The sequence below is a fragment of the Sciurus carolinensis genome, chromosome 2 (assembly GCF_902686445.1).
Source record: "Sciurus carolinensis chromosome 2, mSciCar1.2, whole genome shotgun sequence".
NCBI classification, from domain to species: domain Eukaryota; kingdom Metazoa; phylum Chordata; class Mammalia; order Rodentia; family Sciuridae; genus Sciurus; species Sciurus carolinensis.
Genome location: NC_062214.1, coordinates 13,669,805 through 13,691,285, shown reverse-complemented (window position 1 = coordinate 13,691,285; position 21,481 = coordinate 13,669,805). Strand labels below are relative to the sequence as shown.

Genomic DNA, 21,481 nt, shown 5'->3' with positions numbered 1-21,481 from the left:
AATACTGTGAATTGAACCCAGGGTCACTCTACCACTGAGCTACATTCTCAGCCCTTTTAAATATTTTCTTTTTCATTATGAGACAGGGTCTCACTAAGTTGCCTCAGCCTCCAAGTAAGCTGGGATTACAGGCATAAACCACTGCATCTGGTTTATCCCTGCCTTATTTTTGAAACATGGTTCATCTTTTAATAGCTGTAGGACTCAGGACAGCTCAACTCTCTAAACCTCAATTTGTTTGTAAAAATGGGCATCTTCACCGGGTTGGCCAGATTAAAGAAGAGTGGACTTCTACTAATCCAGATGCCTAGTAGGTGCTCAACCAAGTGTTCAGTTTCCTTCCTTGCTGATGGTCCGTCTCATCACCTGCCTTCAAGAGGCTGGAAAATCTAGGGCAAGAGGAAATTTCACATTGCTTAGGACTTTACAAGAAATTTTGATCAAGCTGGGTGTGGTGATGCACACCTATAATCCCAGCTATTTGGGAGACTGAGGCAGGAGGATTCCAAATTCAATGCCAGCCTAGGCAATTTAGGGAGATGATCCCTACTACTGCAAAAAAAAAAAAAATTTTTTTTAAAGGAAATTTTGATCAAGTACTCAATATAGGAGCCTCCACTCTCAAAGCAGGATTGCCTACTTAAGTAATTTCAATTATAACTATCTGATCAGACCTACCTCTTGTCTTAGTGGCAGCAAGAGAAACTTCTTGGGGTCTGAACCCTAATGAAGAACTAGAATTTGTCAGTGGCCCAACCTGCCCCCTGCCATACCCCACCCCCATCCTGTCTACCCAAAAACCATACAGAGAAGCCACCCTATGTGTCTGGTGCTATTTCATCCAGCTACAAGCAGGAGCCAGGAGGCTGGCCCCTCCTGGATCTCATTAGGGGCATCTGCCCAGAGGCTGCGTGGGCATGCACCTGCTCCCACCGCGTGCCCTCCACAGCTCCCTCAGGCTCTGGATGGGCCATCATGAAAGCTTGAGCTGCCCGGATCAGGTCTTCTTCCCGCAGGCCTGGGACAGGCACGGTGGGGATGCCGGCGATCATCATAGCCAGGGTAAGGATGCAGATGTCGGGCTGGGAGCCGGCCTCCTTCCCCCCCGCCTCAGAGGGCACCGGCAGAACCCCTGGTGGCAGCCCACACAGCAGCAGGGGCCCAGGCCTGCTGGGGCCACCCAGGTGGGGAACTCTGCTTCTGGAGCAGCCATTCTCCCAGCCCAGGCTCTCCGGTTGCCTCACGCTGGGGAATTTGTGGCAGTATCGGCTGTACTCCTTCCTCCGTGGTATCTCCCAGCTAGCACCCCCAGAGCAGACCCTGGCTTCAGGCACTGCCAGGGTGGGGCCCCAGGCCTGGGCAGCAGGTACCACCTGCTCGGCTTTCTGGCTCAGTGGGCCTAATCCACCAGAGGCCACCACCACTGGCTCTGCAGGACTATAGAGGCCAAGGGACGAACCCGGAGAAGCAGCCCCACCTGCAGAGATAGGAATAAGATGGAATGTTATTCTTGGTCTCTGAAGAAGAGGCCCTGAGGGGCAGGGCTTAGGAGCAGGAGCAATTAATACCAACCCAAGAGGACTGTCTAGAGGTGAGGCGTTAAGCGTTACTCACATCCGTACCCCCACTTCCCAACACTGAGCAGGTGATGGAGCAGTTTGTTGAATGACTAAGTGAGCAAATGAGTGGTTAGTAATTGGCAAGGACTTTTGGAATGGCTTTTCTTCTAAGAATTGACACTAGGGCCAGCCCAAAAATGCCTGGCAGAACCTCCACCTCCCTGGAACCAGGAGATAACTTCACGTGGGAAGTTGCTTTGCCTCCTCCAATTCCATTAGACCCCTCTCACCTTGGCTAGAAGGCAGAAGACCGGGATGAGTCTGTGGAGACATGAAGTAGGACATGGCTGCCCCACAGCCCCTGTTTGTGAGGGAATAGTCATATGCCTCCTGTCCTACCCTCTCCACCCTTCTAGAATGTCACCTCATAGTCCCTCCCCTTTACACCTGGAACCTATCTCACAGCATTGACCTGTTCATTCTAGAACCTGTATATAACAATGGGATGGGGTTAAAAGAGTCCTGTACCAGGCCCAGGGTGTTCTAGGTTCTTGCCCTTACCTTGGGCAAGTCATCTGGACAGTTTTGTTCCTCAGTATCCTCATCCATAAAATGGGGGTGATGAATACCCCCACCAGGTGTTGTGACGATGTACAGAACCAAATAATCAAGATACAAGTAGAGTCTAGTGTTTTGTGTCCTATAGTGTCAGAAAAGGAGTGCTCTTCAATCATTTGCTATTTGACCTTGAACAAATGCACTCTCATCTCTGGGCCTCGGTTTCCCTTCTGCAAATGAAACGGTTGGTCTCAGACACTGGATCTCAGTCCAGGCTGCACGTTAGAATCTCTTGGGGCACTTTGAGAAATTGTGATGCCCAACTCATCCCAGACCAATTAAGTCAGAATCCCAGAGCCAGACTCTGCTATGGATATATTTAAGTTCCTTGAGCAATTATTATTTTAAAAAATATTTTTAGTTGCCAGTGGGTATTTATTTATATGCAGTGCTGCGAATCAAACCCAGTGCCTCGCACATGCTAGGCAAGCACTACCACCGAGCCACAACCTCAGCCCCCTCAAGCAATTATAATATGCACCGAAATTGAAATCTGTTCTAGGGAGATGTTTCTCAACACTGGCTATCCATTATACCTCCAAGAGAGTTTTTATAAAAAACAGTGGCCAGACCTAATCCCTGGATCAAAGAAAAATTTCCAGAGAGTCTGGAACATCAGCCCTCCTTAAGTATCCCAGTTAACTCAAACAAGTGATCAGCCTAGGAACCCCTTGTCTAGATGGTGTGCTCTCTTGCTGTGACTTGATTTGCAGTGATTCTAGAAGTGCCTCTTACAGGCTGCAGGGGCAAGGAGACCCTCCAATGATCAGAATGTTAGCATCAGTTGTTTATTTCTGGCCCTGATTGGCAGCAGTGTGGCCAGCTTCAGACCAGCCACAGGTCTGGGGTTCAGGATGTGCTCCTGTGGGTCCTCTGGGTGGCTGTAGATCTTCACTCATACTTGCAGAAATCCTTAAGCCCTTTGGGCAAATGGAGTCCATCAATGGCCAACCGGTGCACCACACTCCGCTGGATCACTAGGCGGCACAGAGTCTGCAGTGATGGCACTGTGGAAAGAAGGCTGTCAAAGGCAAATGAAACTGAAGGGTAGGGTCTGAGGCTAGACCCAGAAGACCTAGGTTTTAGTTGGTTCTCCTTTTGCCAACTTGGGCAACTCCCTTCACTCTCAGGTTCAGCCTGCTTCACAGAGCTGCTCATGTGGCTGAAATAAACGCCATTTCCTGCCAGGTACGGTGACCAAGCGCCTGTAATCCCAGTGACTTGGGAGGCTGAGGCAGGAGGATTACAAGTTTGAAGCCAGCCTCAGCAATTTAGCAAGACCCTGTCTCAAAATAAACATAAAATGGGCTGGGGATGTGGCTCGGTGCTTAAGCACCCCTGGGTTCAATCCCCAGTACCAAAAAATAATAAGTAAATAAGTAAACCACTTCCTGAAGACTTACAATGCTGTAACTCTGCTTCTATTATAAGACTGCACAAGCTCTTCCCACTTCCATTAGCAGCTTTGTGGGCAGTCGACTACCCGTACAGCCACAGCTCTCAGGGCAGGTTCCAGTTCCCTTAATCCATGAGATGGGATCAGGGATGTAAATAAAAGTTTGATAGGGCTGCAATGAACTGGAACTGGATCTCAGAATTTAAAAGCTCCCAATTTGAGGTCTATGATGCTTCTAAACTGATAGGCCTAAATCTCTCAGCATCTTGTTCTAGGTTCATATTGAAAACATTGTAAACACTAAAAGGACCTGCACGCATCAATCAGCTGGGACGGCCAAGGAGTGACTGGTGCAAAACTACAAGCAGAGGTGCCATTCCGAGTCAAGTTCTCCCTGATGTTGTTGTTGCTGTTTTGCGGTACTGGGAATTGAACTCAGGGAGTTTACCACTGAACTACATCTCCAGCCCTTTTATTTATTTACTTATTTAGAGACAGGCTGGACTTGAACTTGTGATACTCCTGCCTCAAACTCCAGAGTGGAGATTATAGACATCACCGCTCCAGGTCTCCCACTTCTAAACTAATGCTGAACAGACCAAAGTCTGGAAACTGGCTAGGGAGTTCTAGCAGGCGTCTGTCCCCACACGGGGCCAGGAGGGGTCGCTGCCTGGGGGTGGGATACCTACAGCCATACTCGAGTTGAACCAGACGCACACTCTTGGTGGAGGCAAACACGTCCACCACTGCATAGAGGGGCTGGGCAGCGGGCAGCCCCCGGGCGCTAGGGCCCATGTCCTCCCCGTTGATGACGATGTGCATGTCTGCGGTGCCATCCGGGTGCGGGCAGAAGAGAACGCCCAGGCGGCTACGGCGCGCGGTCGGAGGCAACACGTTCAGCTCATAGAGCTGGTCCAAGAGGTGGCTGTAGAGCCCCGGCCGGCTGCGGCCCACAAGGCGGTCCCGGGGGATTCGGAACTGCTCAATGCACAGATATGGCTCCACCAGCAGGGCCTGGGGTCGGCTGGGGGCCGCTGCCTCTGCCGCCTGTTGGCCGTTCCGGGGCACGCGGTTGTGGTGGCGCGTGATGGCGAAGACCCAGGTGTGGCCGAGGTTGACCAGGTCCGGCAGCGAAAATTCCGGCACAGCGGCCAGACCGGCGGGGTCCAGCGCAGTCAGGCCGAGGCGCAGATGGCCGCACCAGCCCAGCTCCTTCTCCTCGATCTCCACCAGGAATACCTGGCCCGGGGCCAGTGGCTCGTGACTGAAGCACACACCATGGGCGAAGCTCTCCACGCGGGTGGCCCGCGTCCCCGAGGGGTCCACGCGGATGTTAGCGCCATGCACCCGGTGGAAGCGGGTGGGAAGGGGCTCAGGGCGCGCGGGGCCCCAGGAGGCACCCAACTCCACAGGGTCGGAAGCAGCAGCCATCTCCCGGCCACCAGGCGGGACAGACGGCGCCCGGGGCTATTTTGGGCCGCAGGCTGAGATGGTGACAGCCGGGGAACCATGTAAGGCATTTCCCCCTGACTCCCCTCCCAGAGGCGCCACTCGGGGGTCCTAGCGCCGCTTGCTCAGGCATCCCGCCTAGAACCGTGATCCCCAGGGGTTGGGAAACCGGGCGGTCCACACCCGGATCATCTGACTGCAGGCGCCCGGACTGTGACCTGCGAGGCCCGCGGACCTTGACCCGACAATTGACCGCTCCCTCCCTTGGGGCCCTAAGAGACCAAAAAGGGGACCTGAGGAAGGCCGACACGTGACGCCAGCTCTCACGTGACTCAGAGTACACATGACTTCCAGTCTCCGGCGCCTCTCGGGGAGCAAGGACGCGGGGAAGCAGAGGTGAGGGGACCCCGGGCCAGCCCGGGTCGGTGGGCGGCGGAGATGCTCGGCGGTGGGAGCTGGGGCCCGGCCCGGGCCTCCTCTGGCCGATGCGCTCCAGCTCCTCCCCAGGGACGGCTGCATCCTGGCGCCGAGCAGCGAGCCAGCTAGTAAACAGCAGGCACCCGGCGCTTCCTCCCGCAGATGGTCGGAGCCGCGCTGCCGCCGCTGTTCCTGCTGTCGCTGGTGTCCTGGGCATCCCGAGGCCAGGCAGCCCCCGACCAGGACCAGATTCAGTGCCTCCCCGGACTGGCCAAGCAGCCGTCTTTCCGCCAGTACTCCGGCTACCTCAGAGCCTCGGACTCCAAGCACTTGCACTACTGGTCCGGAGTCCTCCCTCCCAGGGCGGGTGGGAGGGCGGCTTGCAAAGCCCACCAGGCGGGATGAGGGTCCCACCGGGGAGTTCTGGAGATGACTGAGGGCTCCTGGAAGCGGGAAGGGCAGGAGGGGGCCCCTCCACCTGCACCAGCTCTGTCCGACCTTTCCCAGGTTTGTGGAGTCCCAGAAAGATCCAGAGAGCAGCCCAGTGGTGCTTTGGCTCAACGGGGGCCCGGGCTGCAGCTCCCTAGATGGGTTCCTCACGGAGCATGGACCTTTCCTGGTGAGTGGACAGCTGCTTTCTCCTCCTGTAATCCAGGAAAGGGGCAGTTCCCCAAGGGAGAAAAGGACCTCGTGGACTTCCAATTTTTTTTCCTTCTTCCTGAACCTTTTTTTTTTTTTTTTCCATCTGTACCTCCCTGGGGGGTTGTTCCTCTGTAAAGGGCACCAGGGCCCTTCCCCTTCACCCAGTCGGCGGTCCTTGGTGCTCATTCCATCTCTTTCCTCCGTAGATCCAGCCAGATGGCGTCACTCTGGAGTACAACCCCTATTCGTGGAACCTGGTAGAGCTGAGCTGTGGGTCCTGTGGGGGTGTCTGGGCGCTCAGGTGTGGTGGGGACCTCTCTTCAGTTCATTTCCTCCTCCCCTCTAGATTGCCAACGTGTTGTACATTGAGTCCCCAGCTGGGGTGGGCTTCTCCTACTCTGATGACAAGGTTTATGCCACCAATGACACTGAGGTGAGTCTGGTGCCTGCCCACCCACTCTGGCTTCCCTGGTCCTCCAACTGTGGCATGAGGAGGCGAGAGAGAACATGGCCTGGGAGTCCACTTTTGGCTGTGTCATATGTGTGCCGTGTGGTGTGATTGTAGCCAAGTCACTTCCTCACACACACAGGGTTGGTTTCATTACCTCTTGAGGATCTTTCTAGCTCAAATGCCAATGCCTCCTGATTTTCTCTATCCTGCTACCCCCAGGTCGCCCAGGGCAACTTTGAAGCCCTTAAAGATTTCTTCCGCCTCTTTCCGGAGTACAAGGACAACAAACTCTTCCTGACGGGCGAGAGCTATGCTGGCATCTACATCCCCACCCTGGCCGTGCTGGTCATGCAGGACCCCAGCATGAACCTTCAGGTGCAGGGCAGCTGCAGGAGGGCAGGGAGGCACCTTGTGGCCATAGCCTTGCAGTTTGCAAGTCAGACTGCCCAGCACCCCCACCCAACTTGGTCTCCTTCCCAGCTTCCCAGCCGCCAGCAACCCTATCTCGCTTGCGGGCCTCCCATGGCTGGAAGCTCACCTGTCAGGCTGCCAGTTCTGTTCTGTGACCTCCCCCACCCACCCACCCTCACAGACCACCCAGGGTTTCAGCTTCTAGGTTGCAGAAGGTCTGGGTGTAGGTCAAGGGAGGCTCCTCCTTACCCTCACCCTCCAGGTGAGCTGAGCACCCTGGGTGTTTCGCAGGGGCTGGCGGTGGGCAATGGACTCTCCTCCTATGAGCAGAATGACAACTCGCTGGTCTATTTTGCCTACTACCATGGCCTTCTGGGGAACAGGTATGGGAGAGCGAGAGTTGGGCAATCAGGGTGGGGCCAGTCATGGGATCTCAGGTCGTCCTCCAGGCACATGACATCCCTGACCCTGCCCTGGCCAATGAGCTAGCGGCGACTGGGGTTGCCAGAAGAATTTGGTGCTCAAAGATCAAGAGTAGACATCTGAATGTAAAGGAGCTAAGGATGGCCATCTGTATGGCTTGGAGACAGGTTCTTCGAGGCTCAGCTTGGTGACTGTTATTGCACACCCCGATATCTCTCCTGAGCCCTAGGTCAGGTCCCCGTGGGAGGCTGGAGGCAGGAGGGCCCTCTGCCCACAGTGGCTGAGCACTTCCCTCTCATCTCCCACAGGCTCTGGTCCTTACTCCAGACCCACTGCTGCTCTCAGAACAAGTGTAACTTCTATGACAACAAAGACCCGGAGTGTGTGACCAATGTGAGCTTCTGCCTCAGCCCTGCCCCCAATCCCGAGAACCAAACCACCTCCCCTCCTCGGTGACGCCCTGTCTCCCCAGCCCATTGCTTTTCTGTCCTGCACTTTTAAGCGATGTGGTGTTCTCTGGAACCCCACTGAGGAAACTGAGGCCAAGAGTGTTTGTCACTTGCCTGAAGTCACAAGGCTAGGAAGTAGTGCTAGAACATGGGCCTGGGTCTGGAAGATTCCTTCCACTGAGACTCAGTTTCCCTGTGAAGAACGATGGGTGAAGGGAGATGACAGGTGATGTCAGCATGAAGAATCTTGGTGAGGGGTGAGGTCGTGGAGGACCGGGATCTATAAAGCATGGCGCTGTGTTGTCCCAGCTTCAAGAAGTGTCTCGCATCGTGGGCAACTCCGGCCTCAACATCTACAACCTCTATGCCCCGTGTGCTGGGGGGGTACCCGGCCGTGTGAGGTAGGTGCCACTCTGCACCCCAGAGGCCAACCCCGGCCCCAGCCCAGTCTGGAGCCCAGCACCCATCTCTCCACTTCCCTTGCAGGTCTGAGGGAGACACTGTTGTGGTCCAGGATTTTGGCAATATCTTCACTCGCCTGCCATTCAAGCGGACGTGGCACCAGGTGTGCAAGAACCTGGGGTGTCTTCCTGGTGGGTTGGGTAGGGCATGGCAGGCACGTGAAGACCTGAGCCTGTGTCTGTGCCTGCTAGGCACTGCTACGTTCTGGGGACAAGGTGCGCATGGACCCCCCCTGCACCAACACGACAGCTGCCTCCACCTACCTCAACAACCCGTATGTGCGGAAGGCCCTCCACATCCCTGAGCAGCTGCCCCGTTGGGACATGTGCAAGTGAGGCTCTGCGGCCATGAGGGGCTCGGGGGGTGGCAAGCTGTGGGGCTTGTGGGCGTCAGCAGGTTTCCTAGGGGTTCTCTGGCTGAGGCTGCTCCAGCGGGCAGTACGGGCATCCAGGGCTTGAAAATTACCTGTGGTACTGGATGTTTAACGTCTGACCCCGGATTGACTGACACTCGGCTAACTCCCTTGTAACTTCCTTGCACGGGCTGCTAGCACCAACTGCTTTTCTGAATTTAATGGTAGGCACTGCCCTGGTGCCCTCCAGTGCCATCTCCATCTGGCCCGGCAGGGGCCGTCCAGGGATGTTATATGCTGTGACTTTCAAACTTGTTGGCGCCCAGACACCAGATGCCAATTGCATCCCAGGGATACCAAAAGTATCCCTGGACATTTCTAAATGGGGGTGGGCTGAGGATCTCTGAATGCCAGCCCCCCACCCAGGTAAGTGCTAGAGAGGCGACATACCCCAAGAGAGGACTAAAACCCAGCTGTCCGCCTCCCAGGGGGGAGTTTGGGGATAGGAGAGAGATCTGACCTGCTGATTGTTTCTCCCCCTGCAACCTGGCTTTCCTGGGGCCTGTACGCATGCTCCTGGCAGCTTCCTGGTGAATATACAGTACCGCCGACTCTACCAAAGCATGAACTCTCAGTACCTGAAGCTGCTTAATTCACAGGTGTGTGGGGGCAGCACAACTGGATCTAACAGCAGCCACAGGACCCTGGAGTAGGTCAGCAAGCTGGGGGCCCCTTTAGAGCTCCCCTTGGGCCTGGGGAAGCTGAAACACCAAGAGGTGAAGTCCTGTGCCAAGGTCCAGTGGTTAGTAGGGTAAAGATTTGAACCCAGGGTTTGTCTCCACCCCAGGCTGTTCTGCAGCCACCAAGGATCCCTTAGAATGGGACGAGCTCTTAAATCACGTCACAAAATGCAAATGGAGGTCCAGGGCAAGAGAGGGCTTGCCCGAGGTCCTGTTAGACCAGTGGCAAGTCCCTTGAGTAGTCACGTAATCCAGAGAAATTTCTTAAATGCCTTCAGCTATGGTGTCTCCATCTCTAAAATGAGGACAATAATGGTTTAGTTAGTGCTCCCTGGACACGTACTAAGTAGACAGAAAACACAAGAATTTGCTGATCTGGGCTGTTTAGCTGGGCCTCTTAAATTCCCTGGAGGGATACAGCTTGAACCAGGGAAGCACCAGGCCCTAGCTGGGCTCAGGGGTGCAAGCCTGTAATCTCAGCAGCTTGGGAGGCTGAGGCACAAGGATTGCAAGTTCAAATCCAGTCTAAGGAATTTAGCTAGACCCTGTCTCTAAATAAAATAAAAGAGCTAGGGATGTGTTAAGTGCCCTTGGGTTCAAGCCCCAGTACCCCGCCTCGAAAAGAAAAGAGCTGGGCCTGAGCTCACTGCTGTCGCCCCCCGCCCCCCGCAGAGGTACCAGGTCCTGTTATACAATGGAGACGTGGACATGGCCTGCAATTTCTTGGGAGACGAGTGGTTTGTGGACTCCCTCAACCAGAAGGTAAGGCAGGGCTCCTGGCAGGGCTGGTGCTCGGGCTCAGGCTGACTGTGGTCCTGGACCCCGGGTCTTGCTGGCAGCTGCAGGCTGATGTCTTTCCTGGTGGCAGATGGAGGTGCAGCGCCGGCCCTGGCTAGTGGACTACGGGGAGAGTGGGGAGCAGATCGCCGGCTTCGTGAAGGAGTTCTCCCACATTGCCTTTCTCACCATCAAGGTGGGCGGAGGGAAGGGCAGAGCCCACCCATCCTGACCCTCTGGCCTCCTTTTACTCTGGGTTACCTGTGGCCCTGGAAGGGCAAGTTTTAGGGGTGGGGGGAGGTTGTGAGAATGAAGGGCTTGGGAGGAGGGAGGGAATGAAGGGGGTCAGAATCTCACAAGGCTTTGTTCCCAGGGCGCTGGACACATGGTCCCCACTGACAAGCCCCAAGCTGCCTTTACCATGTTCTCCCGCTTCCTGAACAAAGAGCCATATTGACGACCAAGGGGACCGCGGAAGCCCCTCACTGTCTGGTCCAACCCCTCCCACTGGGAGGGAGCACCTCCTTTCTGCAGAATGCCTCTGTGGGGCAGGTGGCAGACTCCAGAACTGCCCCACTTCCCACAGCCCTGTGCACCGCTTAGACAGCCTGGGGACAAGTTAGCACTTTATTCCTATAGCAGTACCCGGAGGGCATGGCTTGTCCCCTCCCTGCTTAAATGCCCTTGTTGACGTGTGGATCCTATCCCAGGGCCCCAGCTGAGCTCCCTGGGCAGCCCAAGGTGAGGGGTGGGGGAGGGCGGGGAGGGGTGGACGGACTACAGGATGGACTGATTATGGAATTAAATTGGGCACAGCTTCAAACCCATCTTCTCTGTGGCACTGGGGACCAAAGGGGACAGTACAGGCTGGGCAGGGGAAGAGGGAAGGGTTGAGAAGGGTGGAGTCCTGAATGGAAGCTGCCAGGGTTGGGGTTGAGGGCTCAGACAGCTGCCGTGGAGGAGGGCGGAGGGGGACTGGATGCCTGGGGGTCCCTGGCTTTGGCAGGTCGGTTCTTGTCAATCACCTCTCGCAGCCCTTTGGCGAAGTGGAGGTCGGCCCCGATGGTGAGGAAGCCCTGTGCAGGGGCAGAGAGGGGCTCTGAGGCCAGAGTGTAGAGACAGAGCCCGCAGCCTTAGGGGTCTTGATCTAGTGGGATGGACCCGGGCAAAGCAGCTCTTGTGACTCAAGGGCGCCAAGAGGCTGCAGAAGCACAGACTGGGCATCGTGGAGGGCTTCTGGGAATAAGTGACCTAAGTGACCGCTCTTCTAAGACCTGAAAGATTGGTGGGCGAGGGGTGGTTTGGGAAGTGTTTAAGGAGAAGGCCTGGCCTGCGGAAGGGCTGGGGGAGTCTGAGGGAGATGAAAAGGAGGTGAGGGAGGGCCGGGCAAGCCCGGAGGGCACTGGGAAGCCTGGGAAGGGGGACGCCCTGCCCTGCCCCACTCACCGCATGGTTTGTCACCACCTCATGCACAAAGTTGATCCCCTCGGGTAGGGGGATCTGCACCCCACGCCAGGTGCGCTCTGTGGTGGGAGCAGCAGGCTCAGTCTCTGCCCACCTGGCTGTCCCCCTCCTCCCTCCTCCCATACCCAGCCCTACCGTTGAGCATCGGCATCACCCCGATCGTCAGCATGGTCCTCAGCGGGGCCTGTAGTGGGATCAGCTGGCGGGGAGGGGTAGAGAGGGCAGCACATGGGTGGTGGCCTTGCTTCCCCTGCCCACCCCCGGCCTGGTCCACCCACCATTCTCAACTCACTGCCAGAGACTCCAGCGCAGACTGGTTCGAGTAGATTCGGAACCTGTGGAGAAGCAAGTTCCTGGTGGCCATGAAGCCTGGAATCTCCACTTTCCCCAGTCCCCTCGCCAGAGGTGCCTGCCTGTCTATGCACTTTCCCAGGTGGCGCTACCATGCCCCAGATGTGGGACCTAGAGCCAGCCTTCTCTCCCTCTTTGGGTCTCCTCCAGGCCTGCTATTTTTTATTTGCCAAACACCTACTATATACCACTTCTGCTGACAGCTCTGCCAGCGTTAAAAACTTAATGAACCTCCAACACTTAACTCCTGGTCAGATACTACACATATTAAAATGTAAATATCATCTAAAATATTTTAAAAGACCAATTGATTTAGTCCTGATAACAACCCCAAGAAGCAGGCACTATCAAGAATTGCATTTCATAGATGATTAAATCGAGGGACACAGAAGTTAAATAATTTGCCCAAGATGGCATAGCTCAAAGTATCAGAACCTGCCTCTAGAATCGAGGTTCCTCACCATTACCCTGCATTAACTCATTTAGCTCCCTAAAGCAGCACTGCCCAATAGATCTTTCTGGAAAATGTTCTATATCTGCACTGTCCACTGGGGAAGCTACTAGCCTTATGCAGCTAATGAAGTATGGCTTACTGCAATTGAGTAAAGACTTAATTATAATTAATTTAAATGTGAATAGTCATACAAGGTTAATGACATGCTGGACAGCACAGCCTTAGAAGGTAGATGCTAGCTGGGTGTAGTGGCACATGCCTATAGGGTGGCACTTTACCACTGAGCTACCTCCGCAACCCTTTTTATTTGAAGACAGGATCTCGCTAAGTTTCTTTGGGACTCACTAAGTTGCTGAGGCTGGCCTTAAGCTTGGAGTACACTGAGGATCCTCCTGCCTCGGCCTCTGAGTCGCTGGGATTACAGCCATGAGTTACCACACCTGGCAAGAAAGTACTTTTGAGGCAGGAGGATCACAAATTCAAGGCCAGTCCTGGCCAGTTAGTGAGCTCCTATCCCAAAATTAAAAAATGAAATAACTAGGAATGGAGCTGAGTGGTAGAGTGCCCCTGAGTTAGACCCCCAGTAGTGAAGAAAGGATTTGGGGCTGCCAGTGGAGCTCCGTGGTGGATCCCCGTGAGGCCCTGCATTCCATGAAAAGAGAGAAGCACTTTTGTCTGTATTAACGAAGACAGACCCCAGCTCACCAATGGCTCAGTTTGGCCCCTGGGTTCTGTCGGGCAGGTGCAATTATCACCCTGAAGACATTAAAGACAAGGAGGCCGAGGGCCTGCCCAGGACCCTCGCTCATCGGCCTACCTGCGCAGGTCCAGCTGAGTGCGCAGTGCCTTGCCCCGGAGTGCCATCTTGGCGCTGAACCGGGCGTCCTGCAGAAAGTGCAGGGTGGGGGGCACATTACAGACCTGAAGGATTCACCACCCACTCCTCCCAGACCTCCTCCAGCCCCTGCGCTGGGGCCCGCACCATGATCATGCTGGAAAGCTGGACCTCGGGCTGGTCGGGTGGGACCAGGGCGATGGTGACACTGGCTGTGACAGAGATGCTGGTGCCCGAGGGCTTGATGGTGCAACGAGGGGGATCTATGGCCCGCAGCTCCAGCTTCAGCGGGGAGTCAATCACGGCAGGGCTCTGGGGACAGAGCAAGGAGGGCAGGTCACACCCAGGTCTGTTCCTGGTAAACCTCCCCACGGAGGATGAGGTTCATAGCCCTGGCCCTCTGGTAGCCCAGGAATGGCAAGTACCAAGACTGGTGTGGCTTCCCAAACCCTCCCTGTCTGCATCTAGCCTCTGCACCACACGGTGGCCTAACACAGAGGAATGTCTCCTTCCTTCTCCTTTCCTGATGCTTCTCCTCGATATCCAGGGTCCACCTCCAATGCAGACCCCTGGGGACGCCCTTTTGGCATGAACATCCCAGCTCCCTGCAACCTCTTCTGGGAGTTTGTGCTGTTTCTTCTATGGGCCACGTAGGAACCCTATTAAAGTCAAGTCTCACTCCTCCCCACACCTGACGCTGGACACTGCACACCCCTGTGAGCTCCCTTCCACCTCACAACAACACAAGCCAGGTTTTAGTGTTCTCATTTTTGAGACAGGCAAACCCAGGCACGAAGAGGTTAAGTGACTTGTCCGAGGCCATGGACACTTGCAGGACAGGGCCTGGGACTCGGGCAGTCTGCAAAGTCCATGCTCTGAACTCCTTGGCCCTAAGTTTGAAGAGGAGAAGGAGCGTGATAACAGCAGCTGGTATTTATTGAGCGCTTGCTGTGCACCAGTTGCTGTCCAGTCGCTTTATTGTATTAATTCATTTTAATCTTCATGAACACTTTGTGAGGTTGTGTCGTGCAGAGGAGGCCAGGTTCAAATCCAAGTTCAAACTCCAGCTCTTATTTACAAAACTGAAAATGAGGACATGTTCTTTAACGATAACTGAAATGGTCCTTTCAAAGTTTTGAACTCCCCCCCATTAAACAAGGGGAATTAAAGAAATATTAATCATCATTAAATGGACCCCTATCGTTGCAGGTCTTGCGCTCTCTCCCAAATTCACGATAGCTGTGTGCAGGAGACAGGGCAGGAAGTAGCAACCCGCCTCACAGACTTGGGAAGGCTTGACAAGGCCGGGTACTTGGCCACAGGCACGAGGCCAGGTCTGTCTCTGCCATGGTCGTCCTGGGGGCCTGCACCTCCATGGGTCGCCTCAGTGGTGTGTAGATGGTATGCCCCCCACGCCTGGATACACCCCCAGGAAATGCTCACCAGAAGGACGATGCTTCCAAAGTAGGTGGCCCTCAGCAGCATGTCCAGATCGTGGGGCACCTGAACAGGGAATTGGGGACAAGGCAGGGTCATCAGGAGCTCCATCTTGCCCGCTCTTGCCCATTCTGCAAACAGGCTCCAACCTACCTTATCTCCCACCAGAGACAGCTGCAGGGCCCCTGCCCGGAAGTAGCTCTCCATAGCAGAGTCAAAGAAGAATTCAGAGAAGGCCACATACACCATCCGCTCCTCCTCTTGCAGCTGGGGCTCCACCGCCCGGTTGAGAAGGTTCCAGTTTCCCTCGGTCAGGGGGAAGAAGGCTCCCTGGGAGTGAGGGTTGGGGTGAGGGTCAAGGCGGACTGGCCCAGCACCCAGACCGACAGCAGATGTCTCCCAGCCTGTGCTTGGCCCCATGGGGGATGATGGGGAACTGCAGCCAGCTGCTGCTCTCGGGGTACCCACAGGCTTTGCTAGGAGAGCAGCCGGAGGGTTGCAGGCAGCAACCCCATGAGACTGGAGAAGGGAAGATCAAGAAAGATTTCATGGGAGAGGTGGCATTTGAGTGGGCCCTCAAAACTGATGGTAGTAATAAAAGCCACTGTTTGTGGCTCAGGAGGTTAAGGCAGGAGGATCACAAATTCAAGGCCAGCCTCTGAAACTTAGTGAGGCCCTAAGCAACTTAGCAAGACCCTATATCTAAATAAAATATTTTTTAAAAGGGCTGGAGATATGGCTTAGTGGTTGAGTGCCCCTGGGTTCAACCCCTGGTACAAAAAAAAAAAAAAAAAAAAAAAGAAAAAGAAAAAAAGCCACCGTGTGCACATGCAGAGTGCTTATCCTGTGCTAGGTCCTCTTTCAGTCTCTTTGCATAGATCAACTCCTTTAATCCGCATGACGGCCCTTATGAGGGGGGCTTTTCACTCTATCACTGGCATTTACAAATGAGGAAGCCAACACAGAAAATTAAGCCACTTGCAGCTTTTTAGTGGCTGAGCCAGGATGTGAATTTCAGACATTCTAGCTCTGAAGTTCTCTGGTGTTCTCCACTGAGAGGAGCGAAGGTAGTAGCCACCTACTCACGGTGTGGCCTTGGGCAAGTGTCATCACCTCCCTCAGCAAGTCTTTACATCCCACAAGTGAGAAGAGTTGGCCCTCCCTGCCCACAGAGTCAACCAGCTGCTGACTGAAAACCTGCACTGGGTGCCGTGCGTGCGCACGCCTGTGATCCCAGTGGCTTGGAAGGCTGAGCAGGAGGATTGCAAGTTCAAAGCCAGCCTCAGCAATTTAGCAAGACCTTGTCTCACAGTAAAAAAAAAAAAAAAAAAAGGGAGTGGGGGGATGCGGGGGAGAAGGTTGGGGATGTGGTTCAGTGTTTAAGTGCCCCTGGGTTCAAGGCCCAGTATCAAAAAGAAAGAAAGGAAACACGTTGCATCTGTACCAAGCACGTGCAGACATTTTTCGGTCATTATTCTCTAAACAATACAGTATAAAAACTGTCTATACAGCATCTACATTGCATTAGGTATTACAAATAATCTTTATTCATTTGTTTAGGTACTGAAGATTGAACCCTGGACACTGAGCTGCATTCCCAGCCCTTTTTATTCTTTATTTTGAGAGAGGTTTTGCTAAGTTGCTGAGGCTGGCCTTGAACTTGGGCTCCTCCTGTCTCAGCCTCCCAAGTCACTGGGGTTGCAGGTGTGCATCACTGCACCTGGCCAGAGATGACTTAAAGAATACAGAATGCATAGAACCTAGGTACACACTACACCATTTTATATAAAGGACTTGAGCATGCTCGGATCCTGAGGGACAACTGTACAACGTTAGCACCTGACTCCCAGGGCTGTGAGAGAATGAAATGAGACTATGTACGAAGAACTTTATGTCCATCTCTTTCAGGGAGATGGGGCTAGGCAGTGCATGAGCAAAGGCCCTGGGGTGGGAAGTGAGAGGCAAGAGTAGCTGCGGAGAAATGAGATGAAGTTAGAAAGGCGGGGCCAGATGTAATCAACAAAGCTCAAACGCCTGATGCGGGAGGTTGAACCCACTTCTGCAGCAACAGGGAGTCACGGCATCCTCAGGAATGAGCATGTCCTCATCAGAGCTGTGCTTTAGGAAGCTAAAGTCAGCCCCTTAGAGGAGGAGGCGGGTCTGATGAAGAGGTCAGAGGTCACACACACCAACGTGGGTGGCTTACCCGGAATTCCATGTCTAGATTGCTGGTCGAGACCACAGGATCCTTCAGGAGGGAGTAGTCAATGCCTACAAGCTCATCCACAGAACTGCGAACTGCAAGGAGGAGCTCAAGTCACTCAAAGCTGTGTGATGTTTGGGCAAGGTGCTTAACCTCTCTGAGCCTCTCATCAATAAAATGGTGATAACTCCCCTCACTATTAATACTACAAGTGCTTCATCAAATTGCTAAACAAGATGGCAAAGGAATACTTTCCCTTCTTGATTTTTCCTGCCTCCTCTTTCTCTTCTCATACCCTGTGTGTTGGGCATGATGGGACAAGATCTCTGTCTCATAGTAGACAAGGGATCATGGCTGAGGGAAAAGGAATTTGTGTTACTTGAGCATCTATTAAATGCCAGATGAGGAAGAAAAGTGGGGTCCAACAATCAGCAAGCACATATGGAGGACTGTGCCAATCCCAAGGGGGAGGCACTGCCCACCAGGTGAAGAAACCAAGGCCCAGAGAGAAGTGAGTCCTTACTTAAGGTCACCCAGCAAGTCAGCAGCACATCGAACCCAGGACGGTCCCACAGTTGGGCCTACTCAGATGCTGCGTGAGAGCTGCCCATGTGCCTCTTCTCCCCTGCCACCAACCCCAGGCCGAGCCCAGGACTCCTGGCCCCACCAGCACCAACTCACCAGGCACAGTGTCCAGGAGGGAGTTGAGCAAGACCATTCCTGCGTGGTGGAGCACGGGGCAGATCTGGAAGGCAGGGGCCAGAGTCAGGGCCTTCTCGAAGGAGGGCAGGCCCACCCTGCTGCCCCTGACCTGCCCTTGCCCCCACCTGCTGGTTGAGGAGGAAGCGCATCCCGGAGGTGATGAACGTTGAGAGAAATTCATACACTTTCCTGGAGAGGAGAGGCTGGGTGAGTCAGCCCCTGCCCCCACCCCAGTCAGGTCCAGGAGAAATGACAGCCACCAGAGAAATGGGAGTGAGAGGGACTCGATCACCAGCTCCTCCACAGAGATGTCCAAGATCCAGGCCCCAATCCACTCCCCAGCCTGACTCTCAAGACTCCTGGCTACTCCAGGCCCCTGCCAGCCCCCAGCCGGCCCCAGCTGCTCACCCACAGGCTTGCCACTGCCCTGCCTTCCACCCTCCACGCTCTGTCCCGTGGCCTCCTGGCTTGGCTCAGAGGCATCCTCTTCCAGTCTTCCCGGATCACCCTCCTCTGAACCCCCAGAGTTCTTTCTGGGACCCCCTCTCAGGATCCTGATGACAAATGTTTCATGCCTCCAGCTAGGCTCTGAGCTGCTTTCTGAATCCTCAAGTCCTGGCATATACTTTGCTGAATAAGCAAAAAACTGACAGTATACCACCACCAGATGACAAATCCACCATCTTTTCTCCCATCCTCCCAGAAGCAGCGCAAAACCTCCTTCTCAGATAAATATGGGATTGTTATTATTTTTATTAAGAGCTACTAATTATTGAGAACCTAGTACATGCCCAACTATCTATACCACTCTTCACACTTAGATGGCCATTTATCATATGCAAGGTACTATTCCAAATATTTTCACATATATTAACACAAATAATCCTTACAATGATCTTATAAATAAGTTCTATTACATTCCCTATTTTGCCAGTGAGGAAACTGGGGCACTGAACTTCAATGACTTGCCCAACTTCACAGCCAGGAAGTAGTGGAGATGAGACTAGGATGCTTTGGTCAGACTTTCGAGCCTCGCACTTTGCAAATGGGCTGTGGGGTTCAATGGGGTGCAGCGGGGCTAGGGCTTACTTGAAGGTCCCACCGAAGGCCACATGCATTCTGGAAACAGAGGCCTGGCAGGAGACATTGGACACTTTCATCCGACCAGTGGAATCCTGGGAGAGCTGCAGACCCGTGTGGATGGATACACCCTCCGCCGAGGCATTGATATAGCCTCCATCATAGCTGTCAAAAGGAGGTAGTTGGGAGTGTGACTGAGTCGCCGCTGCCCTACATCTCCCTGAAACCTCCATCATGATAATGCCATTTAACTTTTTTTTTATTTTTTTAATTTTTTTTTAGATAGGGTATCACTAAGTTGCTGAGGCTGGTCTGGAAATTGCAATCCTCCTGCCTCAGCCTCCCAAGTTGCTGGAATTATAGGTGTGCACCACCGTGTCCTGCTTGATAATTCTTAATAATGCCTCGTTTCTGCACACTTTACCAGATATTCTACCAAAACTTCTTATCAACATTTATAAAGTAGATATGATTGTTCCTAGGGTATGGATGGAGAAACTGAACCCCAGTCCCACAGGACCCCAACCTGCCTGACACTCCCACCATCCCCTGAGGGTGCAGGGTCCTCACAAGAACCAGTAGAGAAGTTGTCTCCGAAAGCGCAGTCCCAAGGAGGCATTGGTGATTTGTAGCATAAGCTCCTGCTCCGGCTGGAAATGGAGCTCAGAAGATGTCAGCTGTAGTTCCGTGACCTTCACCCTGTGGGAAGCCCCAGGGTCAGCTCCAGATCCAGGGCCAAGAGAAGATTCTACCCAACCACAGGAAATTTCATTCTTTCCTCTTCCAGTCCAGCTGGGCAAGTTGGTGGGTAGCTTGGACTTGGGTGGCCCAGCGATTAGCTCCTGCTGACCCAAGTGTTAAAAGTGAACTATACCTCGTCTCTTTCCCTCTCCCTTGAGACAGGGTCTCGCTGTTGCCCAGCGTGGTCTGCAACTCCTGAGCTAAAACGACCCTCCTGCCTCAACCTTCCTAGCTCCTGAGTAGCTGGACCACCATGCTTGGTAATCCCATTTCTTAGAAGTCTTGTCGCTTGCACCCCCTCCCCTCCCACACCCTGGGGCTGCTCGACCTTTTAACCAAGGTCTTTTAACAGAGTTCTTTAACTTTCCATCAACGGAGCTACGACCCGACACCAATCCTCCTATCCCTCCCATCCTAAATTCCCTTTAGTTCCTCCACCCCTCCCACTAGCTCCAACCCAGGCCCTAGAGTTCACTCATTCACTGCTAAATTCCTCCTCTCCACCTTCCTACTGCTCTTTGTCTGTGCTTCAGAACCACGGGATCTGCTTGGTTCTTCTGGGTCCCGCCTACATTCCCTAGGTCACGCCCACCATCCTGGCCCCGCCTTTGCTGGCAGTCTTGGTCGTTATCTTTACGGACCCATCCTGTTTAAGTCCCGCCCAACCAGTTGGCCACGCCCCCAGAGCGCTCAGCCTTGGGTTTCCTAAGATCAGGTACGTAATCCGTCAGCTCCGCCTCCAGAGGCCTAGGGCACCCTTTACCGTCGAAGCCACGCCCCGGCTCCCGAGGCCCCGCCCCCGGGCCCCAACTTACTCAGAGATGTTGTAGTAGAAGTGGCCCTCTCTGCCCCGCAGGTCTGGGATGGTGATGGTCTCCAGCTCTTGCTCCAGAAAGCGCAGCCCTTCCTGCTTCACTGAAGGAGCAGCGAGACCCTTAGTTCCCGCGCCCCCTTACCCCGACTGCTGCCGCCCCCCGCGCCTGCACCCGCGCCTTACCCAATTCCAGCGCTTTGGAGGTGATGCGGATCTTGCAGCCCGGGAGCTCCGCGTGAGCGCCTGCCAGCAGCGCTAGGAAGAGGGCCCCAAAGAGGGCCATGGCCAGCGGGCCTGGGGGTGGGGCGGGGTCGCAGGAGTCATCTGGGCCGCCAAAACCCACTCCTTGAACGTCCAATAACAGGGAACTGGCCCGGACCGTTACCCTCCATATAACTCGCCAGGAAACTTGGAACCAATAATCTTGCCTCCATTTGGCGGATGCAGAAACTGAGGCTCAGAGAGGCGATGAGACTAACTCTGTCTACCAAAGGATTGGGGGCACGGGGGAAGGGACGTTCTCGGTTCCCTCGTGCAGCCGCCGCGTGACGAGTATGGACCTCCGGGGGACCATCCCCCCAACAACCTCCCCTTTCCCTTGGAGGCCAACGGACTCAGGCTCGTCCGTTGCCGTGGCAACGACCGCACGCGCATTCTTGGGGAGCGGTTTGCGGTCTCCTAGGCCCCGAGCCGGAATGGCCAGCCGGGCCGCGGGCTCCTGAGTCTCCCGGTTCCCTCTGGCCCTAAATCTCCCATTGGAGATTTTGCCTGGTGTCCCCCATCTCAGCGCCCTCCTCCATCGGCTCTCCTCCCCAACCTGGGTTCAATGGACTGCGCGGCCCGGGTGAGGGTAGGATGGGGACGTGCCCCAACTCACTAGGCGGTGGAGCTGGGGCACTGCGCGGTCACGTGGGGCGGCGGGCAGCGCTGGGGATCCGTTCGGCGGGTCTGGCGGGCAGCGCTGTTCCAGCCGCCTTTATAAAGCCTGGCCTCCGCGACCCCCCTCCTCGCTCCAGCACTCCCCTCCTCCCTGGGGGCTGGGAGGGGACGGGGCGGGACGCTGGCAGCCAGGAGGGTGGGGAGGGTTGTACCGAACCCGTGACAAGTTCGGTCGCTGTCGAGACAAGTGGGGGACTCAAGCCCCGCAAGAGGGAGGGAAGTACAGGAGCCGGCCTGCTCAGCCACAACCATCAAATTCCAATTACTCATCTCTTCCTGCATGATCTTGGTCAAATCGCTTCACTTGGGTCGCTG

The 21,481-nt window shown here is 54.7% G+C and overlaps 4 protein-coding genes across 5 annotated transcripts; 1 reads left to right on the top strand and 3 right to left on the bottom strand.

Annotated features, from left to right (window-relative positions):
• Positions 1–845: 845 nt before the first annotated feature.
• On the bottom strand, positions 846–1,904 carry Spata25 (spermatogenesis associated 25). Its single transcript, XM_047536686.1, has 2 exons — positions 1,850–1,904; positions 846–1,477 (listed from the first exon to the last, which is right to left on the bottom strand). The coding sequence occupies exons 1-2, from the start codon at positions 1,902–1,904 to the stop codon at positions 846–848; spliced, it is 687 nt and encodes a 228-aa protein (XP_047392642.1).
• Positions 1,905–2,531: 627 nt separating this feature from the next.
• Positions 2,532–5,531, bottom strand: Neurl2 (neuralized E3 ubiquitin protein ligase 2). Of its 2 annotated transcripts, none has more exons than XM_047539738.1 (2): positions 4,263–5,531; positions 2,532–3,198 (listed from the first exon to the last, which is right to left on the bottom strand). In XM_047539738.1, exons 1-2 carry the CDS (start codon positions 5,002–5,004, stop codon positions 3,155–3,157), a joined length of 786 nt encoding a protein of 261 aa, XP_047395694.1. In that variant the 5' UTR covers positions 5,005–5,531; the 3' UTR covers positions 2,532–3,154. The 2 variants fall into 2 exon arrangements, with proteins under 2 accessions (XP_047395694.1, XP_047395693.1); XM_047539737.1 differs by having other exon boundaries at positions 2,537–3,184; positions 4,263–5,523.
• On the top strand, positions 5,258–10,917 carry Ctsa (cathepsin A). The gene is made up of 15 exons (XM_047539736.1): positions 5,258–5,418; positions 5,602–5,780; positions 5,947–6,058; positions 6,288–6,338; positions 6,428–6,514; positions 6,752–6,907; positions 7,235–7,326; positions 7,675–7,759; positions 8,125–8,216; positions 8,302–8,380; positions 8,469–8,608; positions 9,213–9,288; positions 10,042–10,131; positions 10,238–10,342; positions 10,520–10,917. The coding sequence occupies exons 2-15, from the start codon at positions 5,602–5,604 to the stop codon at positions 10,601–10,603; spliced, it is 1,428 nt and encodes a 475-aa protein (XP_047395692.1). The 5' UTR covers positions 5,258–5,418; the 3' UTR covers positions 10,604–10,917.
• Pltp (phospholipid transfer protein) lies at positions 10,760–21,256 on the bottom strand. The gene is made up of 16 exons (XM_047539734.1): positions 21,105–21,256; positions 20,411–20,521; positions 20,229–20,328; positions 19,243–19,371; positions 18,682–18,837; positions 17,718–17,781; positions 17,572–17,635; positions 16,894–16,985; positions 14,841–15,017; positions 14,694–14,753; positions 13,398–13,562; positions 13,233–13,300; positions 11,903–11,945; positions 11,746–11,809; positions 11,593–11,669; positions 10,760–11,222 (listed from the first exon to the last, which is right to left on the bottom strand). Exons 2-16 carry the CDS (start codon positions 20,508–20,510, stop codon positions 11,088–11,090), a joined length of 1,494 nt encoding a protein of 497 aa, XP_047395690.1. The 5' UTR covers positions 20,511–20,521; positions 21,105–21,256; the 3' UTR covers positions 10,760–11,087.
• Positions 21,257–21,481: the final 225 nt, after the last annotated feature.